This window comes from Telopea speciosissima, chromosome 3 (genome assembly GCF_018873765.1).
Source record: "Telopea speciosissima isolate NSW1024214 ecotype Mountain lineage chromosome 3, Tspe_v1, whole genome shotgun sequence".
NCBI lineage: Eukaryota > Viridiplantae > Streptophyta > Magnoliopsida > Proteales > Proteaceae > Telopea > Telopea speciosissima.
In genome coordinates this window covers 8,250,777-8,276,372 of record NC_057918.1, presented here as the reverse complement: position 1 = coordinate 8,276,372, position 25,596 = coordinate 8,250,777, and the positions used below count along the sequence as shown (strand labels likewise).

The 25,596-nt window shown below is 39.9% G+C and overlaps 2 protein-coding genes across 4 annotated transcripts in view; one reads left to right on the top strand and one right to left on the bottom strand.

The window, feature by feature from the left end:
- Nucleotides 1-12,904, top strand: part of LOC122654346 (methyl-CpG-binding domain-containing protein 9-like) — a 33,541-nt gene extending 20,637 nt beyond the window's left edge. Inside the window, exons 7-12 of one of the 3 annotated variants that reach the window (XM_043848407.1) lie at nt 1,868-1,966; nt 7,013-7,441; nt 8,062-9,367; nt 9,443-10,040; nt 10,101-10,464; nt 12,174-12,904. In XM_043848407.1, the coding sequence (XP_043704342.1) occupies nt 1,868-1,966; nt 7,013-7,441; nt 8,062-9,367; nt 9,443-10,040; nt 10,101-10,464; nt 12,174-12,416 (3,039 nt within the window). In that variant the 3' untranslated portion in view covers nt 12,417-12,904. Of the gene's footprint in view, nt 1-1,867; nt 1,967-7,012; nt 7,442-8,061; nt 10,465-12,173 lie in introns of all 3 variants that reach the window. The other 2 variants (XM_043848406.1, XM_043848405.1) reach the window with 2 other exon arrangements.
- A 7,193-nt stretch (nt 12,905-20,097) lies between these two features.
- On the bottom strand, nt 20,098-21,630 carry LOC122654347 (homeobox-leucine zipper protein HAT5-like). Its single transcript, XM_043848408.1, has 4 exons — nt 21,542-21,630; nt 21,242-21,375; nt 20,736-20,975; nt 20,098-20,518 (listed from the first exon to the last, which is right to left on the bottom strand). The coding sequence occupies exons 1-4, from the start codon at nt 21,621-21,623 to the stop codon at nt 20,123-20,125; spliced, it is 852 nt and encodes a 283-aa protein (XP_043704343.1). The 5' UTR covers nt 21,624-21,630; the 3' UTR covers nt 20,098-20,122.
- Nucleotides 21,631-25,596: the final 3,966 nt, after the last annotated feature.

Genomic DNA, 25,596 nt, shown 5'->3' with positions numbered 1-25,596 from the left:
TTCCCCGCTAACTGGTTTTGGGTGAACCTGAAAACACCCAGCCCAAGGCTGGTTGGCTCGGTGGCATTGGGCAAGGTTCTAAATCTTGGTTCCGAGGCCGGTTTCAACCAGCCAGGAAACCGAGATTTCCCAGGTTTCAACCGAAACCAGTTTGAAACCTGGTATTTTCTGGGGCAAAACTCGACATGTCATGTGCTGTCAAAACTGGTTGAAACTATCAAAACTGGTCAAAATTGGTCAAAACTTAGTATTTATTGATTGAAACTGGTTGAAACTACCGAAATATGGTCTAAACCGGGTCAAAACCTGACTTGTACCAAGTTTCGTCTCGGTTTTTTGGGAGACCGAGTTATCTCGGTGAAAATCAGTGGTTTTGACCGATTTCTTGAACCGTACCTATGGGTCTGGTTCACTTATGGTGGATCATGGGCCAGACCCTTATGGCTCTTGCGGCTGTACTTGTGGCCCAAGAACCTATCTACATCACGCTTCCTCAACCATATAAGCTTCACGTATATCATGGCCATAGATCTTCATTTGTGCTAGAACTTGCAACCATTTATTTGTTCATATTTCCTCTTGGTTATTAGTTTCACCCTAAAAGTATGATATTCTGATGCCTCCACCTTCATATGATCATGTATGGTAAATAGAGACTTTTTCAGGTGATAAATTCAGGTACATAAGAATTTCATAATCTGATTCTAGATGAGAAGTCTTTGGGGGAATGTATTAGAGGAATCACCACATTAAGTGCATCCGCAACGTCCGGGTGAGTGGTGAAAGAATTGAGCCTTTTGACTAGTCTCTTGTATCTGTCAGCATCATATCAAATGTTATGCGCCTCCAACTTGTGATTTTGTTAAATAGATTTAAGAGGTTTTACACCCAGTATACCAGTCTCCTACAAAAAATCAAAGTTATATTTACTTTGAGAGACGAGGTTACCTTTCTTGATCTAGTAACTTAAATTGCTAAGAAAATATTTCAGCTTTCCAGAATCCGTTCTCTCTAATTCTCTTGTAAGGTGGTGCTGAAACATCTCCCCATCAAGTCTTAACTGCTGTTGAAGTGACTGTATTTGCTTCACCTAAACAAGACCTCAATTTAGCAGTTCTTTGTAAAAGGCGTGAATGCAAATAAAGAATGTCTCCTGGATAAGCTTTGTGACCAGGCAGTCTTAGTAATAGAAGAGACGTTTGGTGTCTAGGATACATCTGGACTCTTGAGTGTATGGCATGTTAGTGTTCACATGTAGGACACTGGTGCAGCTCAAGTGTCCTGGTCATCCAGGGTGTTCAGGGTAAGTCCCAGCCCAAATAGCAGCCAGAACTTGCAATGTTTTTGTAGGATGCGCGGGGTATTGATTTTCCATAAGCTTTCTTATATTCTGATGGTTGCCTGGTGAATTAATGTCTAGGGCCTTGTGAGTCAGTGATAGATTTCTGCAATTTTAATCTGGTAAATCAGTAGGCTCCATAGTTGGCACGGCGTCTAGGCGACGTAAGGCGCTGGAGAGGCTCCAAAATCAAGGCGACCAAGGCACCCAAGTCGACCAAGGTGCCTGGATGCCTAGAGATGGGTATGGATTGAGTCCTAGTATGGCCTAATTGGCTTTTGGGTCAGGTTTGAATTTTGCATGGCAGACCCAAGGCAGTTGTGAGATACAACAGAGCATGGCGTTTAAAGGTTTTGATTCTTTATATAACCTATATGGCTGTATTCTATTTCGTTGTTCACTTGTTCTGTTCTCATAGTTATGCTTATTGCATTTTTGCAGGGTCTCTTGTGACTTGATTATTATGTTTAGAGTTATAATCTCTGATACCTAAGCGTTCGGATTTCCTAATCCGTTTTCCTTTTGCAGGTTTGGCAAAATATTCACACTGCATATGGCGATTGTCCTGAGTTGATGCAGTTGGCTGGAATATTATGCCAAAATTTTGAGTCATTATATGAAAAGGAGGTTGGTTACTCTCTTTTTTTTCTTATGACTTCTATGCTCATGTTAATCTTTGTTTCTTCCACATCTTTATCCATGCTAATTGTCATGTTAATTGTTCATGTAATACTAATACCGAGATCAGTCCACTACTGCACAGGCAGGAGTTCACCGTGATGCATCCATTTCGTATAAGAGATAGACCTTTATACTTAGAATTTTGGGGAGTGACATTACTGATGAGAAAATTGCACAGCATAGCTATGCAATGCTTCCTACATTTGTACGTGTTTTATCATCTAGAATAAATAGATGGATAGTATGGTGAATTCTTCTTGTGATTCCAAGTGATTGAATGTACATGGGCACTGTTCTTTGGGTCCTGTAGACTGTAGGGAAGTCTAGCTGGTGTGTTAGGTTTTCGTCATAACTGGGTGGCGATGTATTGTGTCATGTCTACTCTGATGTTGATGACCACCTGCCTGACTCAAACATGACCTGTTTTTGAATAAGGTTATGATACCTTAACCTTTACATGACCTGCTAATAGACAGGTTGTTCGGGGTAGGCAGGGGAAGAGAAAACGATAATAGGAAATCATACATTGAAAAAAGAAACTGAAATGGGAAAGAGGGTGAGATCAGAGACTATAGAGACCATAAAGGATTTTTTGTGTACTGTTCATATCATATCTTATCATTTAGAGGCTTGACAACATGGTTTGAGAAAACTTTCTTCCGTTGTTTACTGCTTTTGTACTAACAAAGCTGTTCCCCTCGTGAATTACTGTTTCTTAATTAACCTGCTTTGGAGTGTTTTAAGTTTTTGTTACTTTTGGAGTTAACTTAGTACAAATTTTAGCCATTTAATATTTCCCCCCTTTTTCCAGTTCTTGAATTGTTCTCCACTTTTGTTTCCTTTATGCTAACTATGGTTCAACATAGAAGTCAATGGAATGAATTTTGTAAGATTGAAAAACTAAGAATAAAACAAACTAGAATTTTGTGTTCGTCACGCATCGTGAATAAAATTCACCCCCCAAAAAAATGGAGTGAATTTGCTGAATCCATGCAAAAGGTTTTGGCCATGAATTTTTTTGGTGCTAGCTGTCTTCCTGATGCATCTACTCATGTTCTTAATCTGGGCCTGGGATTGGCAGTAAAGCATTCACAGAGTTAGAAGGGTAAGGGGTAGGCTGAAAATGGCTTGGGAAGAAGCGGTGAGAAAAGATATGAAGGGATTTGGTTTTACAATAAACATGGATTTAAACAGAGTTAATAGAAAATTACCTCTTATTTGATTATTAACATGGGGCCGTGGTAAGTCCTGCCTATTGTACCCTTTGGTTATCTTTTTATCTTGAGTCAGAACTGACAACTTTTTATGTACCAACATAACAGTGGATTGTTGATGTGAGACTGGGGTCAGAATAACCCAATCAGTCTGCTGGCAAGCCCAAACAACTTAGAGATGGTAATATTGAAGTATTTCAATTATACTAATGTAATAATAGAATCAGAATGGGCAGCATCTAAAAGTGGTGTCCCAAGGGACAGTCATGATCCAAACAGAATGAAATCATGAAGTAATAACTTGAACTTGATAATGATGGGCCAACTCAGACAGCACTTCAGTTGGTTCACAACTGGTCAACCAATCTACTCAAAAAGTAGGCTGACCTAGAGAAATCTGGGCTGGTTAATGGAGGAATAACTTTCACTGGAGACATCAGATGTTGCAATGGTTGGATTGTGGTTGCATTCACTCGCTGGCGTTGTGTACTGCTCATTGTTGTGCCCTTTGTGTTTGCAATGCGAAAGTGACAACTTTTTCTTTGAGCTTCAATTAGATTCTGGTTCTGTAGGACTAGTGCTCAGTCATAAAATTGTAGAAATTCCAGTATTAATCTAAAAATTGAAGCTTTAGGAGTTGCTAGTTGATTTATTATTCTATGAAAAGACATAAATTAACAGCGGCACCAATCAATCAACAGAAACAATCAATAAAATTCAAACAAATTGACTGTTATACAGGACAAGGAACCAGTCCTGAATATTTTCAATAAAAAATAGAAAGATATATGATCATAATGACTCAAGCACCTACGATCTTAATTTTCCCTGGTATAAGATTTAAACACCTGAGTTTCAGCCTTTCAGGTCAAACTGATCCAATCTGATTGGACTTTTAGGTCTTCATGTCAGACCCTAATGCCACCCTGAACAGAATGTCCTAAAAATATTTTTAATTCTCTGAAGTCTGATCTGATAGAAGATTTAAACACCTGAGTTTCAGCCTTTCAGGTCAAACTGATCCAATCTGATTGGACTTTTAGGTCTTCATGTCAGACTCTAATGCCACCCAGAACAGAATTGCCTAAAAATATTTTAATTCTCTGATCTGTAGAGAACAGAAAAACCGTTGCCTAGTCTTCAATTTGATGCTCCTTAACAGAATTATAAGAGTTCAGAGTATAGATTGAATTGCTAGATCTGAAATAATGAAAGGAATTACTGAAAGTGTAGTAGAATAGAAAGATCTCACCTGAGCTCAACTCTGAATCTGAACAACTATCCAATCATTTCATAGGTAACTTGTAATAGCAGTAGTGGACTAGTGGTTGATGCTTGATAGTGGAAAACTAAAAGAGAAAAAAGCATTACTGCAGCTACTAGGGGATGATTACAGCCAACTTTAGGAAAGAACAAGGTTCGAGGTCTCGGTATCTCGGCTGGTTTCGGTCAGCCAAAAACCGAATTGTCTCGGTGTAGTAGAGTAGAAAGATCTCACCTGAGCTCAACTCTGAATCTGAGCAACAATCCAATCATTTCATAGATAACTTGTAATAGCAGTAGTGGACTAGTGATTGATACTTGATAGTGGCAAACTGAAACAGGAAAAGCATTACTGCAGCTACCAGGGGATGATTACAGCCAACTTTAGGAAAGAACAAGGTTTGAGGTCTTGGTTCTTGGCTGGTTTCGGTCAGCCAAAAACCGAGTTGTCTTGGTAACTTGGCAAGATCTCGGCCGAGTTAGTGCATTTGTTTATGTCAGATTTCTGCCCTTGGTTTCAGTGGCCATTTTTGTTGTCTCTTGGGGCCTTCCCTCTTCTTTGCTCTCCCCGCCCCGTTGAGGGGTGCTTCTCTTGTATGTAGCATTGTTTTTCTCTCCTGTCCCCTTAGGGGTTTCCCTGTTTATTATTTCCCTTTTGGTAATGAATATATTATTCACCCAAAAAAAAATTTATAGGACTGTCATACTACTGGTTATGATGTATGGTACGGAATGTTGTGCATTTAAAAAGTGTCAAATAGATAAATTAAGTGTAGCTGAGATGTGGATGTGTGGCAAAACAAGGAAGGATAAATTAAGGAATGACCATATTAGAGCCAATTTTGGAGTAGCTCCGATACATGATAAGCTACGAGAAAGTCGTTTCAGGTGGCATGGTCATGTGCAACAGAGGCCTTGGGATGCTCCGGTATGGAGGAGTGATTTGATTCAGTTTGAAGGAACTAAAGGAACCAGGGGCAGGCGTAAAATAACCATAGGAGAAGTGGTGAGGAAAGACCTGCATAGCTTAGACGTTGTATCATGTATGACTTCGAATAGAGCTAATTGGAGAGCAAGGATCCAAGTAGCTGACCTCATTCAGTTGGGATAAGGCTATGTTGTTGTTGTATGTTGGCTGGTGGTGTTGTCTAGTTGGTTGACTAGAGCTGACTAAGTAGGTGTTGAGTAATACTAAGTCATTAGTCAGCACTGGGTTGGTACCCAATTTGTGCCCAGATGAGTGGAATGCGGTGAATCCAAACCTTCGCCTTTTTTGGCACGAAGTGGCTGCATCATACTCAGCTTTTACCATCGCACCAAGCGATGGCCTTATCTTTATATTTTTATTTTGTGAAACATAATTAGTATAAAATTCAGATTTTTTTTGTATGATTGCAAATCGTCATCACTAGCACATTATAGATGGGATTTCCCTGATCCAGCTAGGCCCATTAAGAAATCAGATTTCTTGAGCTGGGCCGTGCTGCGCTAGGTTGGGCAGTCTGTGGTCTGGTTGGTCTGGGTTAATGTTGGCGTTTTGCCCCCTAAGACTGGCTATGGTTGACCTCAATAAGCATTAAGTGCAACTTGACCCGATTTGCATCCCTAGTTGGCATACTAAATCAACTATTTGCATGTACTTTGACAAGGTTAATACTGTGTTTTGTGTTGTGTATAAGTTTTTGCCTTTTCTTTCAGTTAACTATTTTATATAGGCTCTTGTTGTACTAACTTATACTGCTCTTTTGTATATTATGTTGCTATCTGTTATATGCCCCCCCTCCTTTTACCATGTCATCAATGTACATGTTTGTGGGGTAAATTTATAAAGAAGCCTCAAGGGATTAAAGAAAATCCCAACATCCCAAGAATCTGCCATGTGGCAGGTTGGTGGAACTCAAATTTTGTGACATTTTTTCCATGTCACCATCTATCCATCTGCTATCAGTGCTAAGTTTCATTCCAAAAGCATTTTGCCATATGGTAATATACAGATTTGGAAATTGGTTGGAAATTCAAGTTTGGCAACTTGGGTTTAATCTTTGAAGAAGATATAAGGGTGAGTTGTCGTTACATGATGGGCTATAAGTTGGAGATAAGACCTGAAACTTGGCTTATGGCTAGTCTAAGAGGTATACTCCCGTCCAATGGTCAGTCTGACAGAGGAGCTCTTTACATGGCTGAGAAGTGGTGGACCATCAAGGCAAACTTAGTTACTTCATATATCCTAAATATTAGCCACCTTAATTACAATAGCCACATGCATCCCCCCAAACTCCTTCCCCCCACCCCCCCACCCCCGGAAAAAAAAAACACACACACACACACGCAAAGCTAAAAACAAGGAGGGCGTGTAAATGCATAATTTGACCTCCCCAGTTAAGTGGTCCTTTATTTTGGGGCTTTTGAGTTTTTTTTTTTTCCTTTTCTTTTCTATTTGTTCGTCAAGAGATATTATTCCTTTACTATTATTTCATACTTAGCTTGAGAGTTTACCTGATAACTTCTGATGCAGGTCCTCACGCTTGTCCAGAAATGTGCAGAACTTGCTAATGCTGAATGTTTAAGTACAGAGGCAAAGAAAGAACTGGACGACATTCTTCTATGTGCAAATGACATTCCTAAAGCTCCTTGGGATGAGGGAGTCTGTAAAGTATGTGGCATCGATAAAGATGATGACAGTGTTCTGTTGTGTGATACCTGTGATTCGGAGTATCACACTTATTGCTTGAATCCTCCACTTGCAAGGATCCCTGAAGGAAATTGGTATTGTCCTTCGTGTGTTTCTGGTCAATGTAACATTCAAGATTCAACAAAACCTGTTATCAGCCGACACCGACGAAAGAGATATCAGGGAGAGGACACTCGCATATTGTCAGAGTCACTGATCCATTTGGCAGCATCAATGGGAGAAAGAGAGTATTGGGAATTAAGCATAGAGGAGGTTTGTCCAAGTGCACCTTCTTCTGGTATTCTTTTATTGGTACAGTTAGAACTTGTTGTTGATTCTGCTTTTTGGCATTCATGCGTTATTAATTTTTGGGTAAAGGATAGTTCTTGTTGACTGATCTGAAATTTATTACTCTAATCTTGGCAAAGGATTTTTTTTTTTCTTGGTCAATATGTAGATGTGATTGCGTGCTGATTGCATTTTATATAGAACTTCTATGATGCCCTTGTGATGGGGGTATCCCTATCATTAAAGTTTTTACTTAAATTTTGCAGGCTTTTAGTAAAAATATCAAACAGTAAAGGTTATTAACTTGTTAGGTTTTACTTCTTCATTGATTAGTATATTGAATATCTCCAGTTGGGTATGAATGACAGAAAACCTATTGTATGAGGTTTCTAACAAGTGCAGGATTGCACAAGTACAATAGGTGTTAGTGTGTTATTGTCAAGAAAGAAACTAAGGTCACATCTATGGTAGGTTTGAGTTATCTATAAATTTTCTCTGCAGGTTGCTTGCATGTGAGTATGTGACCTTTCTCATGAATCAGTTGTGGTTTTATTCTTATTCTGCCTTTCAGAACTTTAAGGACATTGTTTTTATTGTGGTTGCAGAGGACCTTCTTGCTAAAGTTCCTATGTGATGAGGCACTGAACACTGCTATTATTCGTGAGCACCTCGAACTATGTGCTGATTCGTCAGTTGAATTGCAGCAAAAATCACGGTCACAAGCTCTTGAACTGAGAAACCTAAAGTTCAGAGAAGAAATGCTAACTGCAAGAGCTGCAAAGGGAAACACAAAAATGCATAATGGAGTTGGAGAAACTGGAAGAGATGAAGGGATGGCCAATATGCTTACAAACAATGGGAGATGGATGGGGCAGCAGCATACTTTGAATAGCAGGACCAACTATTATACAAACAGCTCTGCTAATTTGTTGCGGCAAGAGGATGGTATGGAGGGGAGCGAAATGAATGATCTCAACAAACATCCATTCTCTTCTCTTTCAAAAGACATTTTGAAGAAACATCATGATGGCATTGGATCTCAAAACATGAAGCCCGCAGATACTGATGGCCAAACAAAGGATGTACACTCTGCTATGATTGACAGTCCTTTTTCTCACATGTTTTCTTGCAAAAATGTATCAAACACAAAGAATCAGCAGCTTCCGTCAACTCCTCAGCTAGAGAAAGTAGATGATTTGGGCAAAGAGAACCATATTCAGATTCTGAATGGAAAACATGAATCAGATACAGCAAAGAATGATCCCTTGCGACCTGCTTTTGATGTTGTACAAGGACATTGTCCATCGTCAAATACCATGAGAAACCACCTGGCTGAACATGTGCCTCCTATTTCTCTGAACTCAGATGATGTCCTTGGCCATAGTGGTGTTCAATCTAATTTGGATGATTCACCAGCCTACAACCTTGAAGTGAACTCCCTCAAAGATGAGATTAAAGTTTTGCAGGATTCCATTGCTGATGTAGAATCACAGTTTCTTAAGGTATCTGTGCGGAGGGACTTTTTGGGTAGGGACTCTGCTGGTCAACTATACTGGGTTTTAGCCTCACCAGGTAGATGTCCTTGCTTGGTTGTTGATAAAAATGTGGCAGCACAGCAGAGAAAAAGAGCAGTCAAAATGAATGAGAACCTAGTTGTGAACAGTTCAACTTTTAGGTCTCTTCCATTTGCCAGAGATGTTTATCAAAGTTCAAGAGGTTCCAATGGTTCCAGACTATATGAGTATGAATCAAATAATGGCATTCCTGGATCCACCTCATGGGTTTTCTATGAATCTGATTCAGAAATTCAAGAACTAATTGGGTGGTTGAGTGCAAGTGTTCCAAGAGAGAGAGATTTGAGGGAGTCCATTTTACAGTGGCAGAGGCTGAGGTCTGTAGACCCTCAACAAGGTAAAAACCATGTTGGGGATGACTCTCACGTTGCTTTATCGAAGCCCCTAGATAGCGAGAAAATTGTATCTCCAGATTGTCTCATTACTCAGGCTGCTACCATACTGGAGAAAAGATATGGTCCATGCCTGGAGCCAGAAACCACTGACATCCCCAAAAAACGGAGTAGGAAAGCAAAAGCAACTCATGAAGAGAGAATGTATAGGTGTGAGTGTCTAGAACCCATATGGCCTTTCAAACACCATTGCCCGTTGTGCCATCAGACATTTTGCACTAATGAGGAACTTGAGATGCATAATGATGGAAAGTGCAATTCGGGTGCATCAGTTCCTGACAACAGCAAGGAAAATAATGATCCCTTGAAAGGGAAAGGAAGGATGAAGTCTGAAACCATGCGGCAGGAGTACACCGATGAAATGGACATGGTTGAAGGATCAAAGAATGGGAGGTTGGACATTACTTCTAGGTTGATCAAATTTCAAAACAAGGGAATAATGTGCCCATATGGCATTGAGGAGATCAGTACCAAGTTTGTCACAAAAAGTTCCAATAAGGAATTGGTGAAAGAAATTGGCCTTGTTGGTTCTAACGGTGTTCCTTCTTTTGTCTCATCAAACTCTCCTTATCTAAGTGACCCTACACTAATGTTGGTTCCTACTCAAAAAGGTGAAGCTGATCCAGTTGTTGGGGCTGCTGTGGAAAAGCATCCACTATTTTCTCTAGAAAATAGTGTTGAAGTTAGCAAAAGCAATGATATTATTATCAATGGTTCACCTAAAACGTATGCTCATAATGGCAATGATGAGAATTCATTAAAATCTGGAAGATCCACAGTAGAGTGTACAATGGATAGAGATAAAGTTTCTTCCTCTAGTAACAAAACTCGGGAACTGGATGTTGGTCCCTGCTGCATAGTCCCTGAGTCTTCATTGAGACCATTGGTGGGCAATGTTTCTCAGATTGTAAGGCGGCTCAAGATCAACTTACTTGATATGGATGCTGCCCTCCCGGAGGAAGCAGTCAGAACGTCAAAAGGGGACTTCACAAAGAGATGTTCCTGGCGTGCATTTGTCAAATCTGCAGAGTCAATATTTGAGGTCAGTTGATCTTTAGTTTGCTCCATCTTTCTTTGTGATATATCCCGGTATTCATTAATATCTGAAATTTCTCACGAGTACAACTCAATTCAACTCAATTAAGCCTTAATCACAACTAAAAGGGGTGGACTACGTGATTTCCTGTTTCTCCATTCAACTCTCCCCCTCCCCCTCCCCCCCCCCCCCTCTCTTTTGCTTTTGCTTTTGCTTTTTTTAATGGATGACAAAGGGATTTTGCTGCTATAAACCAGTAAGCATATAGAACAAAAACAACACCAGCAATCACAGCAGCAAAGAAAGGAAGCTGATAAGATACAATACAACAAGAAGCCAATCAACTATTCAAGTTCATTTTTTTTAACCCAAGGTCATCTTTGTCTTTTTTCACTAATCCTCCCCGGGTCATTTTCAGCCTATCCCTTGCTCTACTTCCTCTAATCTATTACCATATCACTTACTGGTGCATTTGGTAACCTCTGGCGTACATGTGCAGACCACCACCACAAATCCCCCCCCCCCCCCCACCTTCAGCTCCATACAACATTCAGCTTCATTATTTCTCATGTGTGGGCTGCCATAGAGGACATTTCTTGCATCAATCTTTCTGTCTACTCGACTACTCCTAGGAGTACCTGTGGTTAGCAAAGTATCAGTATGAAATTCTGGCTCCAGTTGAAAAATTCGCTCTTATTTAAACAATTTGTTTATGTAGAATGGTAAATATCTTGAGTGCTATAAGAGGAAAGGAGCCTTCTACCCTAGGTTAGGATCATAGGAGTTCCCAAGGTGGTTAGGTGACCGAAGGCAGTGAAAGGGTGTCTAGTATTTATGCCATAAATATAATTACGATTGTGATGCAGTATGATCAATTTAGTATAAAATTTTCAATGCTATATGATATAATTATGCTACTAATGACCTAATAAGAGAAAAGCAACAAATAGTAAATTAAGTATAAGATTAATATAAGCTTATTCATCAAAGAAGAAAGCAATAACCTAAGAGCGTAACAGTATATAATTAAGAAACAGAATTATAGAGCATATAACTATGTAAGTATGATTCTATGTATCACATGTGCTTTGTAATCCTATACACAAACCAATTATAGGGTTCAAATTAGAATCAATTTCATATAATAAATAAATAAAACCATAATATGAAGGTCTGCTGCCTAGGCCACAAGACATCCAAGGTGTCCAAGGCGAAGCCTAGCCGACACCTAGGTGATCAAGACGGTCGCCTTTCCCACATCAAATAAGGCATTTTGTCGCTTTGGACTCTTGACTGCGCCTGGATGCCTAGGCGGAGCCTGTAAACAATGTTTAGGATGACACTTGAGTGCACATTTAGGTTGGTCTCATCATCAAATTCTCCCTGGGGAGATCTGAAAAGTCAGGAACAAGTGAACAACCTTAGTGCAACTAGTCACGCTTCTCATTAACATTTGTCCCTTCTTTCTGGTCCAAGGGAATTTTTGAATTAGATAAAAGATGACTTTGACAAGGGTATGTGCTGGGTGGGCCCGTTAAGTGCTAGCCCTGATTTCTTGCTTGAGTCATTGGCTGTACTTAATGGTATATAGTGCTTTGTTTTAGCTTTCCCCATAAAGATTTGAGGTCCCTGAACAATGCATTTTCTGTCTTTTCCATTTTTTGTTCAATTCCTGGTGAATTTTGTGGATAATTGTTCCTTTTCCCTCTTTTCAGATGGTTCAAGCGACAACCATATTTGAGGAGATGATCAAGACGGAGTACTTGAGGAATGGATGGTGGTATTGGTCATCACTCTCAGCTGCAGCCAAGACCTCTACTGTCTCCTCCCTTGCCCTCCACATATATACACTGGATGCTGCCATTGTATACCATAAGGCTCTACTAAATTTGGATCTGGTGGACAATCCAAAGCCTAGCAGGAAGCCAGGCAAGAAAAGGAAAGATGTAGAGGATTAATACAGAGATCATGCATTCTAACTTTGGGAATTCTCATGTCAAAACTAATCTCAGTGGCAGTGAGGTGACAGCTGGCTCCACCCCTGTAAAATGTAAATTGGTCCTCTCACCTCAATGTTGGCATGTGCTCTGTCAAATTGATATTGAGGGGGGAAAAATGGAAGTTGGGGAACGTTGCTCATGCAGTTATACTGCCACCTCTTTTTGTATATATAGATCATTCTGACTTGCTAACATGGATGTCGGATTTAGAGGGAAAGCCCATTAAATTATATGGAAAGTTGGTGGGGAAAGAGTATTATGAGAAAGAAGGCTTCAGATGTCAAACTATAGCTCCCACTGTGGGGATGCTCTGAAATTGTTCAGTTCCGGGGAGAGAAAAGGCAATTTCCTCACAAAAGCAAGATCCACATCCACATACAAAGGTACCAATGTAAAAAAGAAGATGAAGAAGAGCAGGTGTAGTTGAATATATTTCATTCTTTAAATGTCTTTTGCCTTCAGTTCTTGCTCTCATTTGCACTCACAGTTTCTCCTTCGGTGTCTTCGCTAACTATTGTTTTCCATCCACGACTGAAAATGGAGGTTTGGTGGACGCAGTTTTTACTGGTAAGTGTAATTCATGTCCTTTTCTATTGGTATTCAGTTGACAGGCATCCAGGTCCTAGTCATGCATTCTGTTGGTGTGTGTTGATATACATTGTTGTGGTGTTACTAAACAGCTCGAGCTTTTGGGATAAGCGGTCGTAACATCTTATCAGAGCTAGGAGGTAGGGTGTTTAATCCCTGGTAAGTGCAAGGGATTTGTGTTATGTGTTGTTGTGCTCCCTTGGTGCCACTTGATGGTGTCACAAGCAGAGTCGTGTGTGTGTTTGGGGGGGGGGGGGACATGAGGAGAGGGGGGGTGTTTTTGTGTGTTGATATACATTGTCGTGCCCCTTATTGAACAGCTCAAGCTTTTGGGATAAGCGGTTGTAATACATTCATTGTCAGTGCATAGGATACTCTTTCCCCAGAAAGCAGTTCAATTCGAAATTTCTAGGAATATCATATGGCACACTCGGAGTGAACAGGCATGTATCCGCATAGCCTGGTTCTAGTTTGCTCTTCTTATTATAGTCTTACTAGTGGTCATATACTGATTGGAAAGTCTAGACTGCCTACACAGCCTTCAGACTCAAAAGGATGAGAAAGCAGGAAGTTTTTACATTGTTGTGACAAAGGAAAGAGCATAGTTGTCAAGGCGATAAGGCGACCCAAGGCGGTGGAGGGGTGTCTAAGAGTTTAGGCTGCAAGCCACCCACCTAGGCGTTGCCTAGTCAACCAAGGTGCCCAAGCGTTATTTTATATTTCCCCTCTTTTCTAAGTGTTTAGGTGGCAAGGCGTCTACCTAGGTGTTGTCTAGGCAACCAAGGCGCCCACCTAGGCGGCGCCCAAGTGTTATTTTTTATTTTCTCTCTTTTCTAACATTATTTAGTATGCTACATGTACCTTATATCAACAAAAATCAACATTAAGCCACATCAAGACATAAAAAATAAACTTTAAGTCCCATCAATTCATCAAAAATCAATATTAACTCTAAGTCCCATCAAGTCATCAAAATTCAACATAGAATAGAGGACAACAAAACTAAAGAAGCAAGCTATTGGAAGTTTGAAACAATCAAAACATACATTTGGTTTATATGTTCTTGGAATTGATCATTTTTCAGGTTTACCTAGCCTCACATTTGGTTTATACTGTTTTTAGAAAGTATGATCTAATCAATAATTAATTAAGTTGCTCTTGATTTAGAGAAATGTTCTTGTTCTCTAAGAAATTTGATTGATCAAATGATTTTATTTTTACATGAGACTTTGGGTATTAGGTAGAGCACAAAATCAGCTTTCCAACAAATCCAAGATTGCTTAAATCTGATTTATATTGAAGGAGTTATGTTCCGGTCAAACCTTATTTGTGTGCGCGAATGCTATCAAAATCATTCTGAATGAAAATATTGTTTTAGATATCAATACAAATGAATATTTTACCGCACTTTTGGTTTTTAGCAATGTTTTACTATATTAAGATTTATAGAACTTTTAGAGGTTTTTAGCAATGTTTTACTATATTAAGATTTATAGAACTTTTAGATTTGAGAAAAAACCCAACATTAGAAAATTGAAAATTTCACCTACCGTCAATAATCCAATTTTTGTTCTTGAACTTATTGGATTCAAATAGGAGGTATTTGCTTATTTATGAATAATATCTTAGTTCATTAACTTAAATGATATTTGACATAAATAAGTGTCCGAACTTGGTTCGACACCAACCCAATTAAACCAGTTCAAGGCGCCCTACAATAAGGCGGGAGCCGCCTAGGCACCTAGAAAACTGCCTGGATGCCTAGGCGATGCCTTGACAACTATGGGAAAGATTGCTTTTGCATGTTTTATTACTTCTGGATTTCAACACTGGTTGTATCTGGCTCTTCAAACACACTACTGGAAATAGTGGCAGTTCACTTGGTGCAGCTTACAGCCAATCCTAGATGAAATCCCCTTCCCTTTGCGGGACAGTGGTATTGCCTAAAGGTAAGGCAGTTGGAATTCACTGCAGTTCCTATATTTTCTATTTCTTGTCCCCATTTGCATATAGTTTCCTTTGCCATTGGACCTACATGACCACTACTGGCCTGGTGCAACATGCTCTGATGTCATCCTCATTTTGGGTTCACCTAGGCCATGCCACACAAAGGAATTGGCCATAATACAAGGGTGCAAATGAGTTAGATATACTGACCATCGTTAAATAAGCTGTCATTAACTCTTATGGCCGTAGTCTGAGATCTATGTAGACCATCTGTTCCTTGGTTTTATTCTCTTCCTTCTGAGCAGTTTGTGACATTTTCAATCTTTGAATTAACCAATGATCTGCTTTGATACATGCCAAGTAACAGATTGAGAGAAATTCGTTTGAGGTGGCATGGACATGTGTAATGGAGGCCTTTGAATGCTCCAATGCGAAATGATGATTTGATTCAGATTGAAGGAGCTAAAAGAGCCAAGGGTCCGCCTAAATTGACAGAGGAAAGATGTGCATAGCTTAGGACTAGTAACAAGTATGGCTTTGAATAAAGCTGATTGTAGAAAAAGGATCCATGTAGCCGACCCCATTTAGTTGTGATTGCTGAGTTGATTTGTATTGGCATTGCCACTGTCCTAGGTGCACTGGATTTAGAGATGGTGGCTAACAAAATTCCTTGGTCCTTTGGACCATTAGCCCTCACTCCAGTTATATGGAAGTGGAAGAAACTCGCCTGTTACATTTCGGGTTTCTTTTGTCTCAGTTACATATGTTTATCGTGTTTGTAATGTAGCATAATGGTTGAATTGAAAATTAGTCATAAAACATTGTTTCATTAAAAACCTAAGGCCTAGTGGTTATAGCAAAACTATCCATGTTTAATTGACATTGGAACAACATGAGAGATGTTATGGGTTGTGTGCTTGGAAGGGTTTTCTGGACCCTGATGTTCAATAAATTCCTCCTTAGGAGTTAGGACTTCTCCAGAGGGATGTTTTTTGTTTGGAGAAGAGTGGGGGAGGGAGATATGCTTTGCTCTTCTAAAAGGTCTCTTGGCTTGATGATTTGTCATCTTTTAAGTAATAATATTATGGATATGCTACCACTAATACTATTACCACTGCTGCTACTGTTGCTGACAGGTAGCATGCTTTCATTGATAATTAAGGATGTGGATCCATCGGTTTCATTGTTAAAATCGTACATTTCTATGAGGTTTTATGTTGCTGATATTTTTAGCCACAACTAAGATGTTTTTTATTATTATGTTTTAAATTTGGTTTCTCCTGATAACATGTAAATTGCTGCTTGGTTGTGGAACCCCTAGCAGAGTAAGACTTGCCAGACTATGCTAAATATGCATCCCCCCCCCTCCCTACCATCTACTATAGGAGAAACCGAAACACATGCATTTTTGCAAGATCCTACTGATGTAGATCGAAGCATGAAGAAGAAAAGGACCAAACCACTATTCACAGAACTCCGTTCATGTGTTTTTATTATGTTCTATTGCTGACTTATATGCTGTGAATCGCTGAAATAATTATGGGATGATCCTACTGTGAGATTAGTTCTTATTTGTCGAGTCAAGTCCTGGTCTTACATCATTTGGTATCATAGCCTATCACCTCCTAGTGTTGATATTACTACAAGGAAGATGAAGCCAAAAGTTCCTTACTTTGCTGGACAGATGGATCCATACCTATTCCTTGATTAGTTAGTTAGATTCTCTAGAGGAATATTTTGACTGTACAACCCAACAGAGGAACGGAACCTTAGGTTTGTTTGCTTGCGATTGACCGGTCATGTTAGAGAATGGTGAGATATCAAGGTCTCTGAGAGACAGACAAAGGTCATAGGTGAGAGGCCTTGGTCATATCCCTTTCCCTTATTTTTCCTTTCTTCTTCACCTCGATTCTTCTTGTTTCTATTTTCTGTTCTGTGACATATCCCACATCGGAGACACATTCGGAGGCCTGTTGTGTTGCTGGAGTTGCTATTCAGTTTCTGGAAGATCGGTCCTTCGAGTTCAAGTTCCAGTTATTAAGAAGACTTGAAGATCAGATTTCATCCCTTCGGCGTCCTGTTATTGAAGAATCCTGCAGAGATTTTTTTGGGGCTGTAATTGTTCATCCAGCCATCCAATCTAGCCCAGACTTTGCCTGTGTACCCTTCGAAGAGGATTCCTTCGATGGTAATCTGAGATTAGTCCATGGCTAGGTTTGTCTATACCCCTTAGTTTCTAATTCTGGACTTAACCTTCTAATTCTGAGAACTGTTGATATCTCAGCATCTAGCCGTCACAGGTGGCTGAGATTTTGAAGATTCATTCGATTGGAAGATCAGCCCCATCCAAGTTGCTGACTTTAATATTCCATTACCTGCTATTTTCTGGCTATTGACTTGTTTCCTGTCCAGCCGATAGATCAGAAATTGTTACTGGCTGTTTCTTTGTGGTCAGACTTAATTCCAAGGCACTGCTATAGGTGGTTGAGAGTACTAGGTGTCAAAACACCTTGTGGCGAGGTGTTACTGTTATGTTCTGTTGCTGACTTATATGCTGTAAACTGCTGAAATCATCATGGGATGATCCTACCGTGAGATTAGTTCTTATTTGTCTAGTTAAGGACCAGTGTCTTACATCACCTACCAGTATGAAAAGCAAAAGAACTGTCTCTTTCTAGTTTCACTTCACTTACATATCAGAATGCAGGGCATATATCCATCGAATGAAGATAAAATTATATGCTTTTGATGCGAGTGGATGAGCAAGCCCCTGGTTCCATTTATTTCTCACCTATAGAAACCAATTTAACTGGGATTGAACCCCAGTTCTTCAAACAGGAGATACCCCATGCACTCAAAACTTCTAGTATGTTTCCTTCAATAAATAAACAGACCAAAAGATTCTGAAACTAGGTATACACCTTTAGAGTAATTGCACACTAGGATGGGAGACCAATTCTTCATGTCTAAGCATGTTTAGTATGTCCATCCCATAGATATTGAGATTGTTAGGAATTGAGTGTAGCTTGACCAAAGAAAAACATTTCTTTTATATACATCATCTGTTGCCATATTAGCCTGCTCAGGAAATTGAAATCTTGATGTTGGAAAAGTCATCTGAAGCAGGAGTTGGTTAAAATTACACTAGTAGCAGAAGTAGTTTCCTTCTGAAATCACCAATTTCATTCTGTGATCCTTTTGGTATTGGCAATGGGTCATCCAAGTCTTAAGTTGGTCTGAATTCTAGTGGCATGGAGGGGCATGGTACAAGCAACCCTGTATTACTTTGAAAATTTCTTGGGATGCTAATTTTAGAGGTTTGCCAAGGCCATGGTAGATTTGCAAAGCCCTTTTATAGTGGTTTGATTCAGTCATATAACATGGCTTAAGAAGAGAATTTTTGGAGAACTTGAATTTGGTTAAATTCTAGATTAGAGGGATGAGACATCCAGATCAGAACTACTTTCATATTCTTCTTTTAACCTCTGCTAGTCTTGTTTTCTTCCATTTTTGTCTTTTATTAAGGTGGTGACGTGGGTGTAGAGCCGCATCACATCAAGGGATGGAGGTCTTATATGCTTTTTTAATTACAAGAAAATTTTCTATATCCCCCCTCCCCCTATTGATCTTTGAATGACAAGTTGGCGAAAGGATTTACTATATTTTATACATTTTTTTCCCCTTCCTAACGTTCTGAATATCCAACTTACGTGAAGGAAGATGCAACTATTAAGTCTGCAAGTTGATTTCCATGCCGTCCAGCCCATCCCTTCTCTTTGTTTTTGTAATTTTCTCACCAGACAGGGTTGGATATGTTGCCAGCTTTCGGTAAACTAGCGGTATACACCAATCACAGGGCTAGACATAAGTGGCAAGGGGGTCTTTTCCAGAAGGGGGAGGAGATAAGATCCTGCCCAGTTTGTTCATGTTGTCTTGGTGAAGTCTTTAGTCTCTCTCTCTCTCTCTCTCACACACACACACACACATTCCATGCTTTCTTAAAGCTATGAAACAGGAAGAACACTAAATCTGAATATAAGAGGGAGAAACAGTGTTTTTGGTTGTAAGGTGATGGGGTCAAAGGCAGATATATCACTTCTTTCTTTTGGGGGCCAATGGCAGATATATGATATATACTTCTCTTTTTCTTTCTTCTTTTTTCTTCCCCTCTGAGGGTGAGGGGGTCATTTGTCATGCTTCCTTACCGTTTCGTTTGTTCCTCCTGGTTTTTTCTACCTTTATAAAAAAGAAGGAAAAAAATTCAAAAAGAATTCCTGCAACGATCGCTGGTCCCCTGCCCCCCTCCAATTACAAAGAAGATGAGAAAAGCCATTTTGCTGGTCCCGGGCCACTCCATCTTTTCTTGGCTTCTTCCATGTCTATTCCCACTTTCCAATCTCTCCCATGAGGGGTGGGCCGTGCCCCTCTCTCTTTCTCCATTTGTTTTTTTAAGAAAAATCAGTCTGTATCCATATGGATGAGCATGAATTCCATTTAGTGATGCAATATTTTTTACAACCATTATTTCAGTATTCTGTTCCTTCTGGACTGTGACGATTGACTGGTCATTTGGCTGACTACCCGCACACCCACCTTCAAGTACTACAGAATCCACATAGGATAGTGTTACACTGAGGTGACTGGGCGTTATCGTTGTCGTCATCTTCCAAATGAGTCATGGAGAGGATTTTTGGTAGTATCCTCACAAACCCACCTAAGATAAACCAAAAGCCAGCTAGGTGAGATTATCTTTAAAGCCAGTTGCAGATCTGATCATGGCGTCTAGCTTATCTCTGAGCTCTATTGACGATAGCACCCAATGTTTATAGCTTGGAACCCAAAACTTATTTAACAATGTTTTGAGGGTTGGGGGGGCTTTGCTCCAAATGGGTAGTTGGAAATGAAAAGAACATTATTTTCAAAAACTATTTATTGTACTTCATTTCCAGGCTGCAACATATCCATCTCTCAGGAAGGAATAAGATCCATGGAATCAGAAACATAGCCAAACAACCTCCCCACTTCGACTTCTTACTTATTATAAAGTATGAACTTTTCGTTTTTCGTTTTCCCTTTAACCCCTACACCTGTTTTTATAGAAGAACAGAAGAAAGAAGGGATTAAGTATTTTAAGACCAGACCCACCAGCCCAAGGACTCAGAAGTCTCTTGGGGTTGATGGTCGGCAGTGGCAAAGACGCCGGAGTAGTAGGTTCCACCATTGTCGCTCCCATCGTCTTCTTCCGATTTGATTCCATCGGGCCCTCCACCGGCCATGCAGCTATGATATTCGTCGTCGGGAAAGTATGAATCGCCGCTGTCTACCGGCTGTAGACCACCTTCCTCGACGTCCACCACGGCACTCCCTCCAGTCCCTGAGCTCAGTCGGTCCTCCACCTTCACACTTATCTGAACCACTCCTTCCTGACCCAAAATACTTCCATGCGGTTCGACCATTGGTCCGACCGATCCCACCGCCGTTCCTGTCGCTTCCTTGGACAGTAGTTTCTCAGTCAAAGACACCACCTGCGTCCGTTCATCGCAATTGATTACAAAGCAGAGAATTCAAACATCAGGGGAATCTCTCAAAAGATTTAATTCTGTTCTTAAGGGTAATTAAAGAATTCTGGGTAGTTGCAGGAGAGAAAAATAAATTCAAAACAAAGAAAAAACCTCGGCTTTGAGCTGTGAAAGAATGAAGAATGAAAAAGTAGAGCTATGAGCTGTGAAAGTGCGAATATACCTCGGCTTTGAGCTTCTCCTTCTCCTTGAGGATGGAATCGTAATTGGAGAGAAGGGATTCGTAAGAGGACTTGAGGACATCATAATCTCTCTCAAGCTGCTTAGTCTTCCAACGAGCCCTGCGGTTCTGGAACCACACGGCAACCTGCCTCGGCTGAAGGCCTAGCTTCCTGGCAAGCTGGGTTTTCCTCTCAGGCTCCAGCTTGTTCTCCGTCTCAAAGCTCTTCTCCAAGAGGAGAACCTGTCCATTGTCAATAGACAAACGATTTGTATACGGAAAAGAATAAAAGTTTAAAATTCAGTTTACCCCCGAATTTCCAGAAAACAGATAGGGTACTAGATACATTAGAAATAATCTGATTAAAATATATGGAATTCTTTCGAGAAAAGATGAAATGAAGAATTGATGCTCTTATGATCACGTTCAAGATGAGTTTGAAATAATCCTTTGTGAATATTCCAAATAAATCTTGAAAGAATTTTTAATTTTTTCTGTGCCCCCTTTACCTGCTCAGGGGTGAGGCGCCGTTTCTTTTCCGGCAGCTGTTCATCGTAAAATTCTTCATCCATCAATTCTTCCGGCGAGCTGAAGAAGGGGCGCCTTTTCGTGGTTTCCTCCATGTTCAGCAATGATCTCGGTCCTGCTATGATCATGCTACACATGATATTAATAATTTCTCTTGAACAAAATTATTCATGCATCAGCTACAAATTTTAAAAATTTCCAATAGAGCGAAAACCCGTTTGAGACAAGAAAAAAAAACACAGAAAAATGTCAGTTCTTGGGTTCCAACTTTCAATTCTCACCTCGAAAGATGGAATCTGGGTTCCCGAGGAGCAACATATTCCCATGGCAGGAGGCATCGAAGAAGAGACGACCGGAATCCATACAGAAAAGCTCTGTGGGGGGTGGGTTATCCGTTGTATTGTCTCTCTACTACTGATACTCTGTGAGTCACTGCGTTGTCAGATCGTTGAGTAAGGTTTCTCCTCCCCCGCCGTCCGTCGATTTACTTTCCACTGGTGGAAAGCAGAAAACAAGCCAAAGAAAAACGGATCTGCAACCCACCACCACCCTACCCAAACATCACACTATAGATGATGTTTGATTCGGCAGTAGAAATCTTGGTTTTTCTTATAGCAGGTTTGGTCTCAGAAAATCATAATCTTGTGGCGAAAGAAGCTAGTACTCCACAGCAACCTCGTCGGAGTCTCCAATGGACAAATGCAAAATTCCATCACGCGCACAATATTCCCCAGCTCCACCGATTTTCACCGTTCTCACTCAGAGACAAAGAAACAAAAACAAAACTCGATATTTATGTCCCTAAGAAAGAGATGGGTGTCACTAAGTTTGATTCAATCGAAGAGAATCAAAGAAGGGCTGAAGAAGAAGGAGAGCAGCTTTCGATGAAGAGATCGAAAGCGCTTTCTAGTTTTATTTTTTGGGGTCTGGTGTGCCGGTGACTGATGCACGCCGGCGTCGATAAAGGTGATCGGACTCAGGCGGAGTTGCGTCAGTTTGTCTCGCACTGTCACGCTAAGTCACACTGTAAGTTGCTTGTTGCAGCTAAAGTTGAGAGAAGTGGGACGGCCCCAATTTATAGGATCAAATCAATGTAGTACCCAATTGACATTAATACCCTTCGTATTTTATCGGCGATTTCTCTTTATATAATAAGGGACTTTTCGCCGCAGGAAGACTGGCGCAAGGGGAAGATGGGGTTCGTAGCCGTTGGATAATGTAGAGAGCTATCTGCAATGGTAAGGGGCCCACGCTCTAAAGTCTAAGCAGTCTCATGCCCTCCGGTCGGGTACTTGGGTCGGGTCGGGTTTCTCAGGCTATCCGCTTGGCGATCTCACCTTTTTTTCTTTTGCATCAAACGTTCGGTTCAGCCGGTGTTGATCGGCTCTAAAGTCTTGAGTTTGGTTGTTGTTGGGTCGGTTTAATAGACTTTTATGGATCCGTTATCTGGGTTGGTACTGATTCATTTTTGTTTTCTCTGTTTATTTCTTTTGTTTTGGATTAAGAGCTTGTATAATAGGGGATGGGAATAGGCCCCAAAGTGGTTTGAACTCATGACCTCTTCTTTGAGGAGTTGGTGTTTTACCACCTGAGCTGACCCCTTGGGGTTTGTGGAGCTCACTTTAACACACTCTCATGTTCTTAACTATGTTGACTCTCTGTGGATGATATCATTCTTCGCACTCCCATTGGTGTGCATGTAGATTCTTCTCCTACATTGGCATCATGGGAAATCTTCTTTCATATATTAAAATAAACTAATAAAAAAAAATAGAGAAGTAGTTTTCTGTCCGAGAGTGTGGCCTACATCAGCACTCCCATGAGTCTATCTCTCTCCTCCTCAAAACAAGGGGCTAGAGGTGTCTTTTCATATGGGGAGGAGAGAGAGAGAGACTCATGGGAGTGTTGATACGCCCGGATAGAGAACTTTCTCCCAAAAAAATATTTTTATTGTTTTTCCCAATATTTATTGGTTTTGGGGTTTGGTTATATATAAACGAAATTCTTCTATATATGATGCAGAAAACAAACGAAAGAGCAAATAAACAATTACACAACACAAGAATATATGTGGTCTGTGTCTACATACATGGAGAGATGAGAGTAGTTCTGTATTTACCAAAAAATTCCCAGTAACACTAATGACCCCTAATCGACCCTTTAAAGGCAGCTCACAACCTAGTTCATAGAATACAAGATATCATTCCTGAATACGTTTAGTTATGACTCTTTCACTTTCTATCATTTTCTATAAAACTCAAACCGAAACTAAACCAATAAGCCATCGACTTGATTTGTTTTTGCCGACAGATTTTGATCAATCCAACTTATTCAGGCTGGAATTTGACATCCACTTTAAAGAAGGTTTTTTATCCCCTCAAGTGCATCAAAAAGGTACATCTGACGGTGCACATGCACTTGGGGGAGTGTTTTACACAAAATCACTTTAAGGTGTACCGTCAAATGTACTTTTTTGGTGCACTTGAGATGTACTGTACTTGAGGTAAGGAAAGGGCTACTACAGCCATGTTTTAAAAAGGTTTTCATAAGGAATCCTCTAGGTTAACCACATGTAAAATTCTATTCTCTTGGATGACATCAGCTCTATTTTAGCTGCTTTCAGAGTGTGAATATTCTTGCATTTTCTTGGATAAGGGTTGAGACTAGGGTGGAAAATGAGACTTCATTCACATATATGGAAGATCCAAAACAGAATACTCTTTACCTTAATCTTCCAGATGAAAGGAATTGAATAAAGTAGAAACTCTCATGGACCCCTTTTTTTTTTTTTTGAGGTTTATTCTTGCCGTGTCGTCGACGCGTTTCAAATCTTAAATTTGAATAGAGATAAGAGAGGAATCAAGTTTCTTTCTTTTTTATGGATTCGTAATTGGTTACGTTTGATGAAGTAATAATACTTTTGGAAATACATATCGTACCAATAACTATGTATGGAATGATTTCAACTGGGAAAAAGAAATACTGATTGACACCGGGGTTTTAGTGTACGGTATCGGCACCGGTATTTGTTGCTGTCGATATCAATTCTGAGACGGATCAGCCGTATCTGACCATTTTGCCCTCAAAATATAGTACATGATTTTTTTTAAAAATCATTTTGCCATTATTTATCGCACCTTATTGGTGTGTTCTCCCTGTGCCGCTTACTCAGATAATCCTCTCCCAAATAAAAATTAAAAGTTTAGAGAGAGGGCATGGATCTTCATATCACGTTGGTCTTCCCCCTATTTTTACAGTGAGACTGTTTTCAAACTCGAATCCGACCACTTGATCACAACAGAGCAACCTTGATCATTGCACCAAGCCCACATTTTAACATCATAAAAAAGATAAAATATTATTACAATGCTAACATGAGATTGACGTAAACCTAAAATATCGATTACTTAAAATCCTCATATTGTACGAAGGTCAAACCAAAGGCAAATTGATTAGGACAAAATTATCAACTTGTTTACCCGGTGTTAGTTCTATGTTTCCAATGCTTGGTTACGTTGAGTATGATATATATATATATTTTTTTTAATAAGAAGTTTTGTAATTGATAATTTTTGCTAAGAAAACTCATCATGTGGTTAGCATGAGTACGGAGAATATGAGAGCCTATAGTTTGCTTTGGTCTGTTGATAGCTTGGTCAGTAAAACAAGACAAATACATGCAAATGGAAGAATGACAAAGTTGTCGTCCATAGAGACAAAGATATATGGTCACCTTTTGTATCTATAAACTCTTCGCAGTCTTATGGACTGCTTTTAAAAGTAGCTTTGGGGACCAGGATTCTCTATCATATTGCAGGGTATGTGATGCACATCTTGTGGCACAGTAGAGGCCACGTGGCACACATGGCTTTTGTTGTGCCACAGGATGTGCACTGCACACCTTGCAGTACAATAGAGGATTTTAATTCCAATTTTGGAGTATTTAGGAGAGGGTAGTTTCGACTTCATCAAAAAGAGTTGAAAGTATTATGATGACCAAAGGTCCAATCACGAGATTATTTCACCCATGATAAAGAATTCTTCTTTTTATGTCAATGAAGGAAAACTTTTGCCCATTAAAAAAAAAAAACAAGTTTCCCGTGATGAGGGGGAATCTTTTGACCGTGGCATTTGGATGGACGGGAGAGGGTATCATGCAACAACGGATGGTATTAGTCTAATAAGAAGACGTATTAGGACGCTAGGATGGTAGTTAAACACTACTATTATGGGTGTAGGAAAACTTTCTCCTAATAAAAAGACCATTTAGGATGGTCCTTTTCTCCAAATTAATAATACGAATGGTAAGTCCAATCTCTTTTGGTTTTATTAAAGA